Below are 16,445 nucleotides of genomic sequence, written 5' to 3' on the forward strand. Positions count from 1 at the left end.
CAGCCGGACAGGAGTGAAAGATAAGATATGAATAAGATATTAAAGCAATAAAATAAAAATAAATTAGGGCCTATTTGATTTGGAAGAATAGGGCCATTGGTTAGATGGAATTACTGGCCACTTCCTCTCTTGAAAATGAAATTCCATTTTAACTTATTTCAATTTTCATTTCTATTTCTATATCTAACCCAAACAGATTAGGGGAATAGAGATTCTGACTCTGAAAGATTTAATTCAGATTCCTATTACAATTATAAACCAAACGGATCCTTTACAAAATTAATTAAGGGCATTTTTGTCAAAGTAGCATGTACCGTGGACACACAACACAAATACGCGTGTAACAAAAGCCACGGAAACAAAAAGAAGGGACGAACGAAAACGAAGAAGCAAAGGAGAGTTGCTTCTGTACCTATTCTTTCCTTCACTTCCGTTCTCATCTTCTCTTCTTCTTCTTCGTCGTCGTCGTCTGCTGTGTGTATCGTAGGCAGGAAGGGGAAAGATGGAGGTGGTCGAGGGCGTGGCTTCTGGTCTGGAATTGACGGAATCCGAGAGGCTAGCCGGAATTGCGATGGATTTTCCGGCGGGGGATTCAGTGGCCGAGACGTCTTCTCCGTCTTTCCCGCTGAAGTTGCCTCGGAGGTTCCGGAAACGGCTTCTTCAAAGCAAGAGCCCTTCAACCGCAGAAGAAATTGAAGCCAAGCTCAAGGAAGCTGGTCTCCGTAGACAGGTACTTTTCATTTTCTGTTTCTTTTCGTCCTCTTTGAATTGTAATTTATTACTTTCCTTTCTTATGGTAATTGAACTTTGATTGTTTTTGTTCTAAAAGTTCTTTTTGTTGGTCTTTTTTTAACTTTTTTTTTTTTTTGTTGCTTTTAAGTTTGGTTGTGAAGTCTATAGTATTTTAGAGTTCTTTTTCTTTTTTTATTTCCTTTTTTGGAAAAGTTTTTGCTTAATTCTTTGCACTTCTTTTTTCTTTTAGCTGCTAGAATTCAAGCAAAGGCTCTTAATTTGTTCTCTGGTGGTTTTCTTTCGTTATCTTCTCGTATGGATTTTCCTTTTCTTTCTTCGCTCCTTCTTTTTCAATTAATTAATTAAATTTCCTTGGTAAATACGTTCTTCTTGAACTGCTGATTTTGTTTCCTGCAATATTTTTAGTTGTTTCAAAATTCATTTTTATTCTTTTTCTTATTCCGATTTTGATACTCTTCTTGTCTTTTGTTGTTTCCATATCTAGTTGAATTGTTTTTTCTTTTTCTTTTTTTTTGGGTCACTAAAGAGAATTTTCGAGTGTGTTTTTTGTTCCTTGTTCTTCAATTCCTGGCGGTGAGTTTTTACTGTAAACAATTATTCGTATATTAATTGTTGGAGTGTTTTTTTAATAGATTATTGTATTTTGAGGTATGATTGAACTTGACTGAAAAGATTTTCTTTCATTTTTGGTTTTGGATGCAGCAATTCCATGAGTGGTTGTCAAGAAAGGCTCGTCCAAAGCCAAGAAGTCCGTCATGGTCTTCGTCTCAAGACGAAGACTTGGGGCAGCGCCTTGAAGCAAAGCTCTATGCCGCTGAACAGAAAAGGTATTCTTGTTGTTCAGATTGATCTATTTTTTGGGTATTGCCTTTTTCAAGAATCCCATTTGTTGGTATACATCCGCCTTTGTTTCCTTTCCTACTTTAAACAGTTTCAATAAGAGTGATGATTTTTAGTGAAGTTTTAATTCACAGTCATACTTCTCTTAGGAAATTATAACTTAATGGTAAATTCATCAACCAAGGGACTACCTAAATATTGATGAGTCAGTGATCTGCAATTTTCATTGATATGCATATTTATCTTAGAAAGGATTTGTGTTCATTTAGGCCAATTATCTTTTTCTCACCATTTAGTTTCAAAAGTATCTTACTTGATTAATTGGAAGTAAGAAAATATTCAAACTAGGATCAACTTCTTGTCTATCTGATTATCATGCTTATGGTGCATCTTATCTAGTTCACCTGTATGCATAGTTTTGAAAGTTGCAAGCAACTACTTAATCTTATACCTTAGGCACCATTCAATTTCTTTTTCTTTACCTATAATATAAGTAAACAAACAAATTGATTTACTTGTGGATTGTGAGTATAATAACAAAAAGAATATATCTGCCCAAGTGGAAATTCTACTTAAATTTTGAAAGTTAAAATATGTTCCTTTTTTTTCTTTTTCATTGTTATTTTCTGTTTTGCCTTTTCTTTTGATAAGTTTTTTTTTTTTTTTTTTCTATTTTTCTTTTTTCATGAGGTATATTTTGAAAAGTTACCTGGGCATGTATAAACAGATTGAGCATTCTAGCAAAGGCTCAGATGCGCCTAGCGAGGTTGGACAGTCTGCGACAAGCAGCTAAAACAGGGGTAGAAATGCGTTTTGAGAAGGAGAGGGAGGAGCTTGGGACAAAAGTAGAATCCCGAGTTCAGCAGGCAGAGGCTAATCGGATGCTTCTCATGAAGGCTTACAAGCAACGAAGAGATGCAGCAAAGGAGCGAACAGCTCAGTCATTATTGCGAAGAAAGGTTCAGGAGAGCAAGTATAAGGAATGTGTGCATGCTGCAATTTCCCAAAAGCGTGCAGCTGCTGAGGAGAAGCGATTGGGATTGTTGGAAGCAGAGAAGACAAAGGCACATGCAAGGGTCTTGCAAGTTCGAAGGGTAGCTAAATCTGTCTATCACCAACGAGAGGTTGAAAGAAGAATATTGAAGGACAAGTTGGAAGATCGCCTTCAGAGGGTATGTACTTTCTGCTCTGTAGTAAAACTTTATCTTTTGTTAAGACTTTTGTGAATTTTGATATATTTTGTTTTAACTTATTGTTCATTTTGTTGCAGTCATTTCTTTCATTATTGTTCCATAGTTTCTTAATGAAAATCTGATGATGAGCAGGCTAAGAGACGGAGGGCAGAATATTTGAGACAAAGAGGAAATTTCCATGGTTCTGTTCGCATTAATTGGAACATGATGTACAAGCAAGGGGATTCCCTGTCGAGAAAGTTGGCGAGGTACATAAACTGTAGTCATCTGGCCCTAACTAGGCATTCGTAACTATTTTTGCTGTTTAATGGTTTCCTGAGGTCTGATAACTTATTCTTAGCTCTATTTGAAGTTCAGCATATATTTTCATGTAACTTAATTAGTTCATACTCTATAGAAGCAGTTCATGATATAAACTGGAACTTACCCTACTTTAGGAATACAGAATAACTTAACAAATGATTCATCCATTATCTATCCAAAAAAGAAAAAGAAAGAAAAAGAAAAGAAACCCATCAAGTAAAAAAAGGCAAATGATCCATCAATTGGATTATAACATATCAAATTGTCATTGTATTTTCCCAAGATATTTGTGTGGAAATATCATGTGAAGTACCAAGGAAGGAGGATATTTCTTGGAGACAAAAATCTAGATGCAAGTAGCTCTTGGAAGGAGATGGCAACACAACATTCTTTCATTTTTTAGCTAGTGGTAGAAGAAGAAAAAAACCTAATTTCATGTAACTTAATTAGTTCATACTCTATAGAAGCAGTTCATGATATAAACTGGAACTTACCCTACTTTAGGAATACAGAATAACTTAGCAAATGATTCATCCATTATCTATCCAAAAAAAAAAAAGAAAAAGAAAAAGAAAAGAAACCCATCAAGTAAAAAAAGGCAAATGATCCATCAATTGGATTATAACATATCAAATTGTCATTGTATTTTCACAAGATATTTGTGTGGAAATATCATGTGAAGTACCAAGGAAGGAGGATATTTCTTGGAGACAAAAATCTAGATGCAAGTGGCTCTTGGAAGGAGATGGCAACACAACATTCTTTCATTCTTTAGCTAGTGGTAGAAGAAGAAAATAACCTAATTTCTAGGTTGGAAATGGATGGCCATGAAATAATTGGGGAGGAGGAGATTATTAAGGTTTTTATAGACCATTTTAAGGGTATCTTTATGAATTTAGGGGAGAGGAGCTCTGCCTTATTAGATCTTGAGTGGATTAGAGTGCATGAAGCCATATCAGCATCCTTGGAAAATGTTCTTATCTTTGAAGAAATTAGAGAGGCTGCTTTTTTTTAATGGAAAGATCTAAAACCCCAAGACTGGATGAATTTTCCATGGCCTTTTATCAAGAGTGTTGGGACTTTATCAAAGGAGATTTGTTGGAAGTTTTCAAAGAGTTCTATTTTGAAGGGGAAATCTCTTAAAGAATAAACTCAATATTCATTGCCCTAATCCCTAAGGAGGCAAAAGTACTAAAGATTTTAGACCAATAAGCCTAGTGGGAGGTATCTATAAAATCATAGCCAGAAGTTTTAGTTGGGAGATTGAAGAAGGTATTACCACTAGTAATTTGATTAATTTCACAATATCAAAGAACCTTTGTTGAAGGGAGACAAATTATTGATCAAATATTGGTGGCAAATGAATGTATAGCAGAGAAGAGGAAAAGGAGAGGAAATGGGCTACTGTGCAAATTGGGTCTAGAGAAGGCCTATGATTTTGTTGATTGGTCTTATCTCCATGAAATACTAGAGAAAATTGGCATGGGTGACCGGTGGAGGATGTGGATTAAGGGTTGTTTAAGTTCAGTGCATCATTCAACCTCATTTAACGGTGTGGCTAGAGATTTCTTTCCAGCAAAAAGAGATTTGAGACAAGGGGATCCCTTATCTCCCTTCCTTTTCACTTTGGTTGCTGAAGTTCTGAGTATGATGATTTTGAAAACTGAACACATTAATTGTTTAGAGGATGGAGGGTAGGAAGGCTTGAGGTGGCAACAGTATTTCAAAAGTGCAAGGCACAAAAAAGTGGAAGGCTTAAGCACCCGAGGCGCAAAGCGCAAGGTGAGGTGCACGCCTTTTTGAAGCAAGGCGCATAAATGCAAAAACAAATGCTAAAAAAATAAAAAATGTCAGAAATTTCAAAAAATGCCAAAAAAATTAAAAAAAGCCAAAAAATTAAAAATACTAAACATAATATTAATAAAAATATAAACTTAAATTTTAAAATAAATGTTTTAAAAAAATATTATCTAAAATTAAAATACATAAACATAACATGTAAAGCATATTCAAATGAGAATTTAAAAATAAAATCAAAAGCATGTAAAACCCATAAGCTCTTTTTTTCCTCAATTGCATTACTTCAAGTAGCTAATGTGATGTAAAGCATATTACATTCCTGATTCTACGAGCCGCCATTGTGCCACACCCCTCGAGGCAAGCCCAAACAAGTCCATGTTAGGGTCTTATTCAAATGAGAATTTAAAAATAAAATCAAACTTATAAAACATTTTCAAGCATGTAAAACCCATAATCTCTTTTTTTCCTCAATTGCATTACTTCAAGTAGCTAATGTGATGTAAAGCATATTACATTCCTGATTCTACGAGCCGCCTTTGTGCCACACCCCTCGAGGCAAGCCCAAACAAGTCCATGTTAGGGTCTTAAATTCTTAATTCTCATATAAAAAATAATGATTTTATAATTTTAATTGCTTTTTAAGAAGATATTTTATTAGGATGAATGAATGAACAACATTAGCAAATAAGGGGTTCATGGGGGTCTAGGAGCGGAGCCCCCAGCCTAGCTACTAGGTTCAAAAAAAGCAAAAAAAGCATCAAATTTTCAAAAGGCGCTCACCTGGGCTGAGGCACAAGGCGCACCAGGCGTGCGCCTTTTGAAAGGCTGTGCCTAGGATGTGCCTTTAAGGCGCATACCCTAAAATGTGCCTCACCTGTGCGCCTAGGCATGCCTTTTAAATCATTGGGTGTTAATCACTCATTTGCAATTTGTAGATGACATCTTTTTTTTTTTCGAGGGAGGCAATCAAGAAAATATAAGAAATCTGAGAGAGCTCATCAATTTTGTTTCCAAGGTGAAGGTGAATTGGGGAAAGAGTTGTATAGGGATCAATGTAGAAGAAGAAGAAGATTTGAGTGTGTTGGCTGGGATTCTAGGGTGTGAGGTTAAACAATGGCGGTTGGAGTATCTAGAGTTACCTTTGGGAGAGAACCTAAGATCGTAGGTTTTTTGGAAGCCGGTGGTAGAGGGGTTCACTAAGAAGTTGGTTTTTTGGAAGAGGAACTACTTATCTCTAGGTGGGAGAATAACTTTGATTAGAGAAACCTTAGCCAACCTACCACTCTATTTCCTTTCTACTTTTAGGATTCCAAGTAGGATAGCAAGATAACTAGAGAAATTTATGAGGGACTTTCTATGGGAGCCTAGGGATGAAAAGAGACCATCTAGTAAAGTGGGAACAAGTTAGCAAACAAAGGAGAAGGGAGAACTAGGACTAGGGAACCTAATTCACAAGAAACACATCTTTGTTAGAAAAGTGGCTTTGGAGGTTTCCTCTGGAAAGAGATAGGCTGTGGAATAAGGTCATTGAAAGCATTCATGGGTTGATGAACAATGGCTAGGATGCAAAGGTAGCCCTTTCTTTAACCTCGAGCTCTCCTTGGAAAGCAATACAAGAGGTATATCCAACCTTTATCAATCTCATCAGGTTTGGTGTGGGATGTGGATCTAGGGTACTCTTTTGGGAAGATCTTTGGTTGGCTGAAACTCCTTTCAGTTCTCTTTTCCCTGACCTTTGTTAGTGTCTAACTACAAATTCCAACCTATCTCTAGTTTTGTTACCTTTTCTCCTTCCAGTTTGAGCTAGGACTTTGGTTTTAGAAGGGGGTTGAGGGATCACGAGTGTGAGGCTCTTATTCAATTGTTAGACAAACTTAAGTCATCTTTCTTGGTTCAATCTATGGAGGACACTAGAGTTTGGTCTACCTCTTCTGATGGTATCTTCACTTGTGCCTCTTTCTTCAACACTTTTGTGCCTCTTTCGCTTCCTAGTGAAAGAGATTTGGAGGAAGCCCATTCCAACCAAAGTTTAAGCACTGTGTTGGGAGATTTTTCTCGAGAAGGTGAACTTCCAAATAAATGTCTCCCCTCATGTGTGCTTTTTTTTTTGTGTTGCAAATGGAGAATCCCTGTCCCATTTATTGATCCATTGTCCTGTTGTGCTTTTTGTTTGGGAGTCTATTTGCTCTCTCTTTGGTTGATTACTCCTCAGGATGTAGTGAGTCTCTTCAACCCAAACTTCCTAAGGTAGCCAATGAAAAGAGGAAGAGTCGTGTGGAAAACAGTTAGGGCGGCATTGATGTGGACTGTTTGGGAGGAAAGAAATGCAAGGATCTTCAATGAGAAGCATAGGTCAAAGGAAGAAATTGTGGAAACTATAAAGTTAAAGTTGCAAACTGAATGAAAACAATTGATCTCTTCCAAAGGTTTACATTGATTGATATAATAAGGGCATGGAATGAAATGGCACACTCCTCCAAAGAGAAAGAAAGGTGATGGAATGGAAGTCCCCAACTAGCAATGTAATCAAACTAAACTTTGATGCAAGCTCTATGGTAAACCCAGGATTGGCAGATATTGGTGGTCTGTTCATAGATTCTTCAAGCAAAGTGATGGCTATGTATTTGGGACCTTTAGGGGTAGGTGATTCACTAAAGGTTAAGCTGTTGGCGCTGCTACAAGGTCCAAAATTTGCTAAACAAGCAAATTTCAAAAACATGGAGGTTGAAGGGGCATTCAAAACTGGTTGTCTCTTGGACTACCACCATATGTAGTGTTCCTTGGATTTATAGACATACTCTAAGGGAAATAGAAATCCTGTTAAGAGACCTCAATGCCACTTTTACTTGGATTGGAAGGACTGCAAATAGGATGGTCAACACATTAGCCAAGCAGGGGGTCTATAGGCAGCAGCTGTTTTGGGCTTCATTGTAATTCTCTTTTAGTTATTGCTTTTCAGACTTATGCTTTATTGTAATTCTGTAACTTGTTCTCTCACTTATTAATAAAATTGTTCTTTTCTTGCTGATAAAAAAAGTCATGTGAAAAATGAGAATTAAGTTTCTTTTATTTCAGAGATTTGTAGGCTGAAATACAAAGATATTTGGGTGAAAATTTTCTTTGTCTATTTCTCTTTTTTCTTTCTACTTTTCAAGGTAATTGTTTTATTATAGTTCTAACAGTTCTGGTGCTTAATTAGGTGTTGGAGACAGTTCCTAAAGCTGAGGAGAACTACTTTTTCGTTGACAAAAGCTTATGAAGCCTTAGAAATTAACGAAAAATCTGTGAAGTTAATGCCATTTGAGCAGCTTGCTTGGCGGATCGAGTCGCCCACAACCCTTCAGACTGTGAAAGCTTTACTTGATCGATTCGAGAGCCGATTCACTGTCTCACATGCTACTTCATCCAGTTTGGAAAACATTGATCACCTACTCAGACGCCTTGGTTCCCCACTCCGCAGGAGTTCACGTGGTAACGCATCCAAGGCCAAAGGGCCAAAGAAAGTGGTGTCCAGTACAGAAGCAGTTAAAAGTCTAGTTAAGTTGTCAAGATATCCAGTGAGAGTAGTGCTCTGTGCTTACATGATTTTGGGCCATCCAGATGCAGTTTTCAGTGGGCAGGGCAAGCGTGAGATTGCACTTTCTGAGTCTGCAGCAAATTTCGTCCGAGAGTTTGAATTGTTGACCAAGATTGTATTGGATAGCCCCATACAGAGCTCTCTTGAGTCTGCCCCTGCATTGCCAGGTCGGCGTACCTTCAGATCCCAGCTTGCAGCTTTTGATGCTGCTTGGTGCTCTTACCTATATTGTTTTGTGGTGTGGAAGGTTAAGGATGCTAGGTCACTAGAGGATGATTTAGTGAGAGTTGCATGCCAGCTAGAGCTCTCTATGATGCAGAAATGCAAGATAACTCCACAAGGAGATAATGGTGACCTTACACATGATATGAAGGCTATTCAAAAGCAGGTTTTACAATTACTCTGCTACCTCCCAGTTTGTTAAATAAGTGTCTGCATATTAAGTTAATCTGGGTATTTTCATGCAATTGGCAATGATAAGGTTATAAAATGTATACTAGCACATTGATTTACAACTGTAAGATAATTTTGAACATCCATTCCAGCATATTCTTTTTGATGGTGCAAAGGAAATCTATAGAGTTGATGATTTATCATCTGTATTAGATTACTTTTAGCATTTCAGGAATTTGTGGTTTGGGATCAAGCATTGCCAATCCCCCCTTCCCTGTAGGTGCAAAAAAAGAACAAAAAGAACAAAACTTCTACACCTTGTATACTAGTTGTTATGTTTGATGGTTGAGTGTGTATTCTTCATGTTTGTGATGGTAATCCTGCTCCTTTCTTATTTATTATGAGCACTATGGATTTCACTTTATGGCTCCTTTTTCTGATGCTAGGTCACTGAAGATCAGAGACTTCTGCGAGAAAAAGTACTGCATCTTAGTGGCGATGCTGGAATAGATCGTATGGAAAGTGCTCTTTCTGACACACGGTCTAGATTTTTTGAAGCAAAGGGGAATGGGAGCCAGTCATTGTCACCAATTGTTCATATTCCATCCCCAAGTTTATCCAGCTCTTCAGCTGAGTCTTCCTTTTCTGTTTCAGATGAAGGAAGTAAGCCAGTTGAGAGGCCTGGCCATGTTGTCCGGTCGTTATTTAAGAAGGATGCTTCTTCCCCACCTAAAGAAATTAAATACTCTACTCCTGTCAGAAGTGTGGTAGATTGTCAATCAGGTAGTTCTAGTGAAAATTTGATCATTGAGAATGAACTGCTTGTAAATGAAATCGTCCATGAGCACCGTCATGCTTTTGCTGATAGTTTAAATAATGAAGATCAAAATGGTGCCCAGGTTGGTTTATATCTTTCAAATCATGTCCCCTTGATTTTCTTTCTTTATTTATATCAAGTAACTTTTTCATGTAACATGTCAGCATTGAAATTCTAACTTTTTCTAACTTGTTGAGAAGGTAAAAATTAGAGAGACAATGGAGAATGCTTTTTGGGATGGTATCATAGAGTCTATGAAGCAGGATGAGCCCAACTATAGCCGGGTAGTTAACCTCATGAAGGAAGTGAGGGATGAACTGTGTGAGATGGTTCCCCATCCCTGGAGACAAGAGATTCTTCAAGCCATTGATCTTGATATTTTCTTGGAGGTAGCTTTGGATACAACTATCTTGACCATCTACAGCCATTAATATTATGACTGCTTTAATAAAACTATTAATTAACAATTACTTCATTCTGAAGGTGCTGAAGTCAGGAAATCATGACATGGATTATCTTGGAAAGATCATGGAGTTTGCATTAGCCACTCTGCTGAAGCTTTCTGCTCCAGCTGTTGAGGATGAGATGAAGAAGACTCACAAAAAGTTTTTGAAGGAATTAAATGAGATCTCCCATGCTGGAGAAAAATCAAATGCTTTATTTGCCATTGTAATGGTTAAGGGTTTGCGTTTTGTGATGGAGCAGATTCAGGTTAGTTTATTGCTCTGTCTTTCACCTAAACACATTTCAATTGATACTTTGAGAATTTTAAAGAACATGTTGATGTAAGCTTGAAAGTTTGAAAACCGATTCCTCACATTAGATGTATGTATAAAATCTATTACTTTGTGCTATAGCTATTAATACTGCTGACAACCTGGTGCAGATATGAAAGCATGTAATCCATGGAGAAATAAATCAGTTTTCTAATTCTTTAGCCAATTTCAGAATATTTGGGTTGTACTATTATAGAGATATTGGTATTTTTTGAGTTTATTTATCTTATGTTTGTGCTTTGTCAATAATAATGTTTCAGAAAATAATATAATTCTCTGATATGGGGTGATTTTGCTCAACTCCTCTATCTGTATCTTTGTTAAAACCTGTTTTATATTCTGGCAGGAACTCAAGAGAGAAATTAGCAAAGCACGTATAAGAATCATGGAACCTCTCATAAAGGGTCCAGCTGGCTTAGAATACCTGAAGAAGGCATTTGCCAACCATTATGGGTCACCCTCTGATGCATCAACCTCTCTACCATTGACAGCACACTGGCTTTCATCTTTAAAGGTTAGTTCAGAGCAGGAATGGAATGATCATACAAATTCCTTGTCAGCCTTAACAACAATCTCCGCAAGTTCTTCTCGAGGACTTCCTTCTGCTGCCCTTAGGACTGGTGGTGGCAGTGTTCTTATACCATCAAACATAAGACAAGAGATGTCCTTTCCTCTGGCAACAACTACTGCTGTCACAGGTATTGAATGCAAAATATTTCCACAGTAAAAGATCTTTTTGTACTTTGAAGCCACATTTTCCTCGGTAGTGGTGTTTTATTTTTATCAACTTTCTGGAACAGGTAATCCACAATCAGAATGCATGGGAGAAAGGATTGATCTGTTAGTGAGACTTGGCTTGTTAAAGCTAGTAAATGGAATAGAAGGGCTAACGCAGGAGAATCTACCTGAAACCCTTAAGCTCAATCTCTTAAGGCTAAGGGCTGTTCAATCCCAACTTCAAAAGATTGTTGTAATTGCTACTAGGTAGGTCAATGTAACTGTTCTATCTCTTTTTTACCTTTTCCCCAAGTTTAAATTATAATAAGGTTCTCATTTTCATTTCTTTTCTCTGGGGTTATATGTTCCCATATATCCCACATAATATTTTTCTGACAGCAAGTTGAACCTAATTAGTCCTTGCCAACAACAATTTTGTGCATTCGATTGAGCAGTCATAAACAAATAAAGGGTCATTTACTAAAACACCCCCATAGTTTACTAAAACCTATTCTATAGTTTGTGTTTTACACTTTTACTAAAACACCCCCTATAGTTCGCAACCAATTTACTCAATCAACCTTTCATTAGATTGAAGTGGAAAATAACAGTTTTGGCCTTAAGTGTCTGTTGGAACCAATTTAATCTACAAAAAATAAATGGAAATGTCATTATTGCCCTAGTAAAACATGGGCAACAACTCTTTTGGATCACTTTTATTCCCTATTTGAATAAGGAAGACATGCTGTTGCAAACCAATAACCTGGGATGCACTATTTGAAGTGCTAGGGGTACTTTTGGAATAAAATACCATAGGTTCATGCCCTTTAACATTTTCCACTCAGCATAGGTGGTCTTTCGGACAGCAATATAAAAGATTCAACAGAAGGTTGATTAAGTAAATCGGTTGTTGCAAACTATAGGGGGAGTTTTAGTAAAATGTCAACTATAGTTAAGTTTTAGAAAATACGTGAAACTATAGGGGGTGTTTTAGTAAATGACCCATAAATAAACACACACACACACAAAGATATGTTTAGGCTTTGAGGTTTGTCTCAGTTTTGGCTGTGGAGTTCCAAGTGGCGTCAAAGAATGTTGCCTGCCCCCAAATTTTTAAGAGGATACATAGCTATACATTTTGTGGCCATTGCATCCTTGTTTATGTAAGGACTCTGATAGCCTACATACTCTAATCTGGATCTTCTGCGTGATGCAGCATGTTGGTTTTGCGGCAGACTCTCCTTAGTGAGAATTTGGTGAGCAATTCTACTGATATGAAGAAAACAATATCTGAATCTGTCAAACAACTCTCTGATCTCCTGGACCGTGTAGAGGATGTTGGAATTGTAGATATCATTGAAACTATTAGTGGTGTCTTTGAAGGTGGGAACAATGTCCCAGATGCAAAGAATCTCCAACCGAGGAAGGATATAATGGTAACTATGTTAAGTAAAAGCCTAAGAGCTGGAGATGCTGTGTTCATGAAAGTTTCAGATGCAGTTTACCTGGCGATGAGAGGAGTGGTGCTTGGAGGAAGTGGATTACAGGGAAGGAAACTGTCAGAGATGGCTCTCAGTCGGGTAGGTGCTATAGATCTTACCGATAAGGTAATTGAAGCAGGGGAGGTACTTGTCGTGGTAGCAGAAGTATCTGATTATGTTCATAGACCGTGGTATGCCCACCTAATTCAAATTTAACTGTGATTTGTTCCAGAAGAAAGGAATGAAACTTTCCTGTTTATTCCATTGTACAGATATGTACATTATGTGTCTTAGGATAGTTGCATGTGTATAGGGAGTTAGTTTTTTTTGTGAAATATGATGAACAGAAGCTGTAAATAATATATTTAGACTGAAATAAAGGTTTCTAGGAGTTGGTTGGTTCTCTTTGTGAAATATGATGAACAGAAGCTGTAAATAATATATTTAGACTGAAATAAAGGTTTCTAAGTGTTGGTTGGTTCTCTTTGTGAAATATGATGAACAGAAGCTGTAAATAATATTTAGACTTAAATAAAGGTTTTCCTTGCTCTATCACTGCATTCAGTTTCCTCTTTCAAGAATACTAGTCGTGACCAGCCATGCACGGGCTTTGTTAGAACATATTGTGGCGCAAGGAGTCGTGACCTATTATTATAAGATAGATTTGGGTAATGTAGGACTTGGAAAAACACTCATTTATAAAATGATATGTAAATCTTACATTGCTTAAGAATGGGAAATAAATGTCTTACCTTCATTTATAAAATAAGTATAAAAATTAAACGAGGCCTAGTTCTTACTTTTTGTGCAATGGGTCCAAAGCTTAGCCAAACCCAACTCAGCTTGTGCTTGTGCAATATTTTATTATAAGTATTATTTGTTATTTCATTTAAAATTTTCGAAACTATTACATCTTTTTATTAGACCCAGAAAGCCCATAAGCCCCACCCGGGCCCGCGTTGGGCTGGCCATGGACTTACAATCTAAGCCTGGAAGCCCTTATCATTTGGAGTCTCGGTTTTTCTTCTTTGAAACAACAGGGTCTGTAAAAGATGGCACCAGTTTGGCATTAACCGAGTCCATTCAGTCTCTTCTTGTTTATTTATTTAATTATGTTCTTCAGTCTCTTCAACCAACATTTATTAGTCATTTACTGCATTCTCATGATTCTCCTTTGTCAACCCGAGTTACCAACAAAACATCTCCCTTGACAAAATGGGGTAGGGATCTGCTACTAACAAAACGCTATCAACTCCATCCCAATAGGCCACTGTAGCCTCACATTGGGAACATCTCACTTGTCATTCATAAGATGTTTCCAATGTGCGGCTTCAATGGCCAGTTGGGACATTGTTGGCACCCCAGTAGGCCACTGCAGCCTCACATTGGGAACATCTCACTTGTCATTCATAAGATGTTTCCAATGTGCGGCTTCAATGGCCAATTGGGGACATTGTTGGCACCGTATATTTGGTAGTTAATCTGAAACCGGCAAAATGTTCATGTACGCCTGCAATGGCTTGTTGGGACACTTATTGGACCAGATCCAGACTCGTCCTCAAGGTTGCCAGAATGAAATTTTACAACAGACCAATTAATGCCCTAAATATTTGGTAGCAAGGTACTGTTACACTTGCACGATCAACCGTGTAAGTGTAACAGGAGAACCAATTTCAGTTCAGTTTTCTTTCTTTAGTTATTTTGGCCTCCAGGCTCCTTCAAATAAGGCATATTGAAAATGTTTTTCACTTCATTTTCAGAAATAGATTAGGGAGTCCGAAGATGTCAGTAGAAGCCCTGGGAAGAGTTATCTTTTCTATTTAACAGCCTGCTCACCTTAAAATCAGTTCAGCCGAAGGTAGGGTCCAGTGGCCAGAAGAGCACCACACTGTCGTGTGGTGACCAGTGTGCCCCCAACAGCCCTTGAAAATCTGGAGGACTGAGTGCTGACCATGCCCAGTCGTACTCATAAATGCATCAAGTCTCCAAGGTGAACAACCTTTGGTCAATGGAACAATGTAGGCAAGGGAAGTTGGCAAAATGAATCCGTAACCTCAAAAAAAGGATTGGCTTTGAGGGCTGGTTATGGGGGTCTCGGTCCTAAACCCGTTGGCTATTGGCGGATTGCTTGATCTGCTCTCACAGCGAGAACGGGTCACCGTGTGCTGACCGGGGGGCGGTAGTTGATGGCAACGTTAGAGAATCTGAAGATATCAATGAAGGCCCCGGGAAGAGTTATCTTTTCCCTAACGTCCATTTTCATAAATAGATTACAGGTAACTACTACTTCAGACTTAGAAAAAAATGCAAGAGATGTGTTAAAACTAATAAATTAATACGACCACCGGTGGGAATGAATGAATGAATGAGAGATGAGGATGAGATTCAGGAAAACCTGCAAAAATAAATAGGAATGAAAGATAAGCAGTGTTCAAAGTATCGATATGTGTGAATCACATGATTCAAAGGGGGGGTGATGCACTAGGAAAAAAAGTTAGCTTTTAAGAATTGAATTAGGAGACTCAGGACATCACTAGGAGGGTATTACCCTTCGAAAGTGGTCAAATAAATGTCCTAACTCCTTGAATTTACTGATAAGTATCAGTCGATACGCCCCATACGTTGCGATATTGAAACTTGGAGATGAGAGGAAGAAGATCCAGTTAGCTTTACTATTGGTGGCGACTGGTTGGGTATCTGTTTGGCAGTGAACATTGTTAGGATTTTGGATCACATTCAAATGGTAATTAGAGCCAATGGGAAGGGCTTACCTTCCATTCCATATGTTTTGTACATGTGGACCCCTCATTGAAGGAAGGTGTAATCCATCATATGGATGGCCGAATCATGCTGGATGGTTGGGCGAAATTTCAAATTTTTTTTTTGCCTTCCAGGAATCGAATTCCTAGTTTTAGAAAAACTGCATTTTTTAATAATCGTTCTTGCACCAAAACCGGATCAAATTTGAAACCAAAAGGAAGGGAGAAGTATACTTAATACGGAATTCACAGATGTAGCTTCCAATGTGGCATCACGACCAAACTAAATCCCAAAACCAGCTTCCACTAAAGATGGCGCAGCTTTGAATGAAGTCGGTTTAGCAACGTTGTTTTCAACAAAACTGCAATCCAACTGTATGGATTGAACAAGGGAGGTGAGCATGAATTTTCTCAGCAACTTTCTTGCAAAATTCAGAGAAGGAACTAATCAAAAATCAATCCAAGAAGGGAAGACCGAATTAGGGTTTCTGGTGGCAAGAGTAGAGAGAGAGAGCTGAAAGCAGAGAGTGATATGGAACATGATGTAGCCATTTCTGGTCACGTACCAATTTTTTGTGATGTATCATTTTTTTTTGGCTAAGTGCCTCGTCATTTGACCTGCTCCCAGGAGAGGATGGTGGAGCTCCCTGGTGGTGAGCTACTTGGTGATGAGCTCCCTGGTGGTGAGCTACCTGGTGACGAGCTCCCTGGTGGTGAGCTACCTGGTGACGAGCTCCCTGGTGGTGAGCTACCTTGGAGGACTCGTTATTTGATCTGCTCCTAGGCAGCCTGTAACTCAGGGGATGGTGGAGCACCCTGGGGTAGCGCAACCCGACTGCCCTCTGCATGAGGTGATCTCCTCTCCTTTGTAGGCGGCGGGAGCTGAGGGACCTGTGAGAACTGAATCAGACGACCTGGGGGTATTTTCCCGACGGGGACTCTCCGATGCCTAAGTTAGCATTCCGATTGTAGGGAGCTTGGAGAGAAATGAGAGAGCTAGAGAGCAAGGGATGGTGGAGCACCCTGGGGTAGCGCA

The 16,445-nt window shown here is 38.3% G+C and overlaps 1 protein-coding gene across 2 annotated transcripts; it reads left to right on the plus strand.

The window, feature by feature from the left end:
• Positions 1–363: 363 nt before the first annotated feature.
• LOC104590757 (uncharacterized) lies at positions 364–13,143 on the plus strand. 2 transcript variants are annotated; one of them, XM_010249502.3, is made up of 11 exons: positions 364–730; positions 1,456–1,580; positions 2,321–2,765; positions 2,919–3,034; positions 8,089–8,854; positions 9,306–9,758; positions 9,877–10,065; positions 10,160–10,387; positions 10,799–11,150; positions 11,253–11,436; positions 12,386–13,143. In XM_010249502.3, exons 1-11 carry the CDS (start codon positions 503–505, stop codon positions 12,864–12,866), a joined length of 3,567 nt encoding a protein of 1,188 aa, XP_010247804.1. In that variant the 5' UTR covers positions 364–502; the 3' UTR covers positions 12,867–13,143. The 2 variants fall into 2 exon arrangements, with proteins under 2 accessions (XP_010247804.1, XP_088752608.1); XM_088896482.1 differs by having other exon boundaries at positions 12,553–12,763.
• Positions 13,144–16,445: the final 3,302 nt, after the last annotated feature.

This window comes from Nelumbo nucifera, chromosome 1 (assembly GCF_055504915.1).
Source record: "Nelumbo nucifera cultivar China Antique chromosome 1, China Antique-T2T, whole genome shotgun sequence".
NCBI lineage: Eukaryota > Viridiplantae > Streptophyta > Magnoliopsida > Proteales > Nelumbonaceae > Nelumbo > Nelumbo nucifera.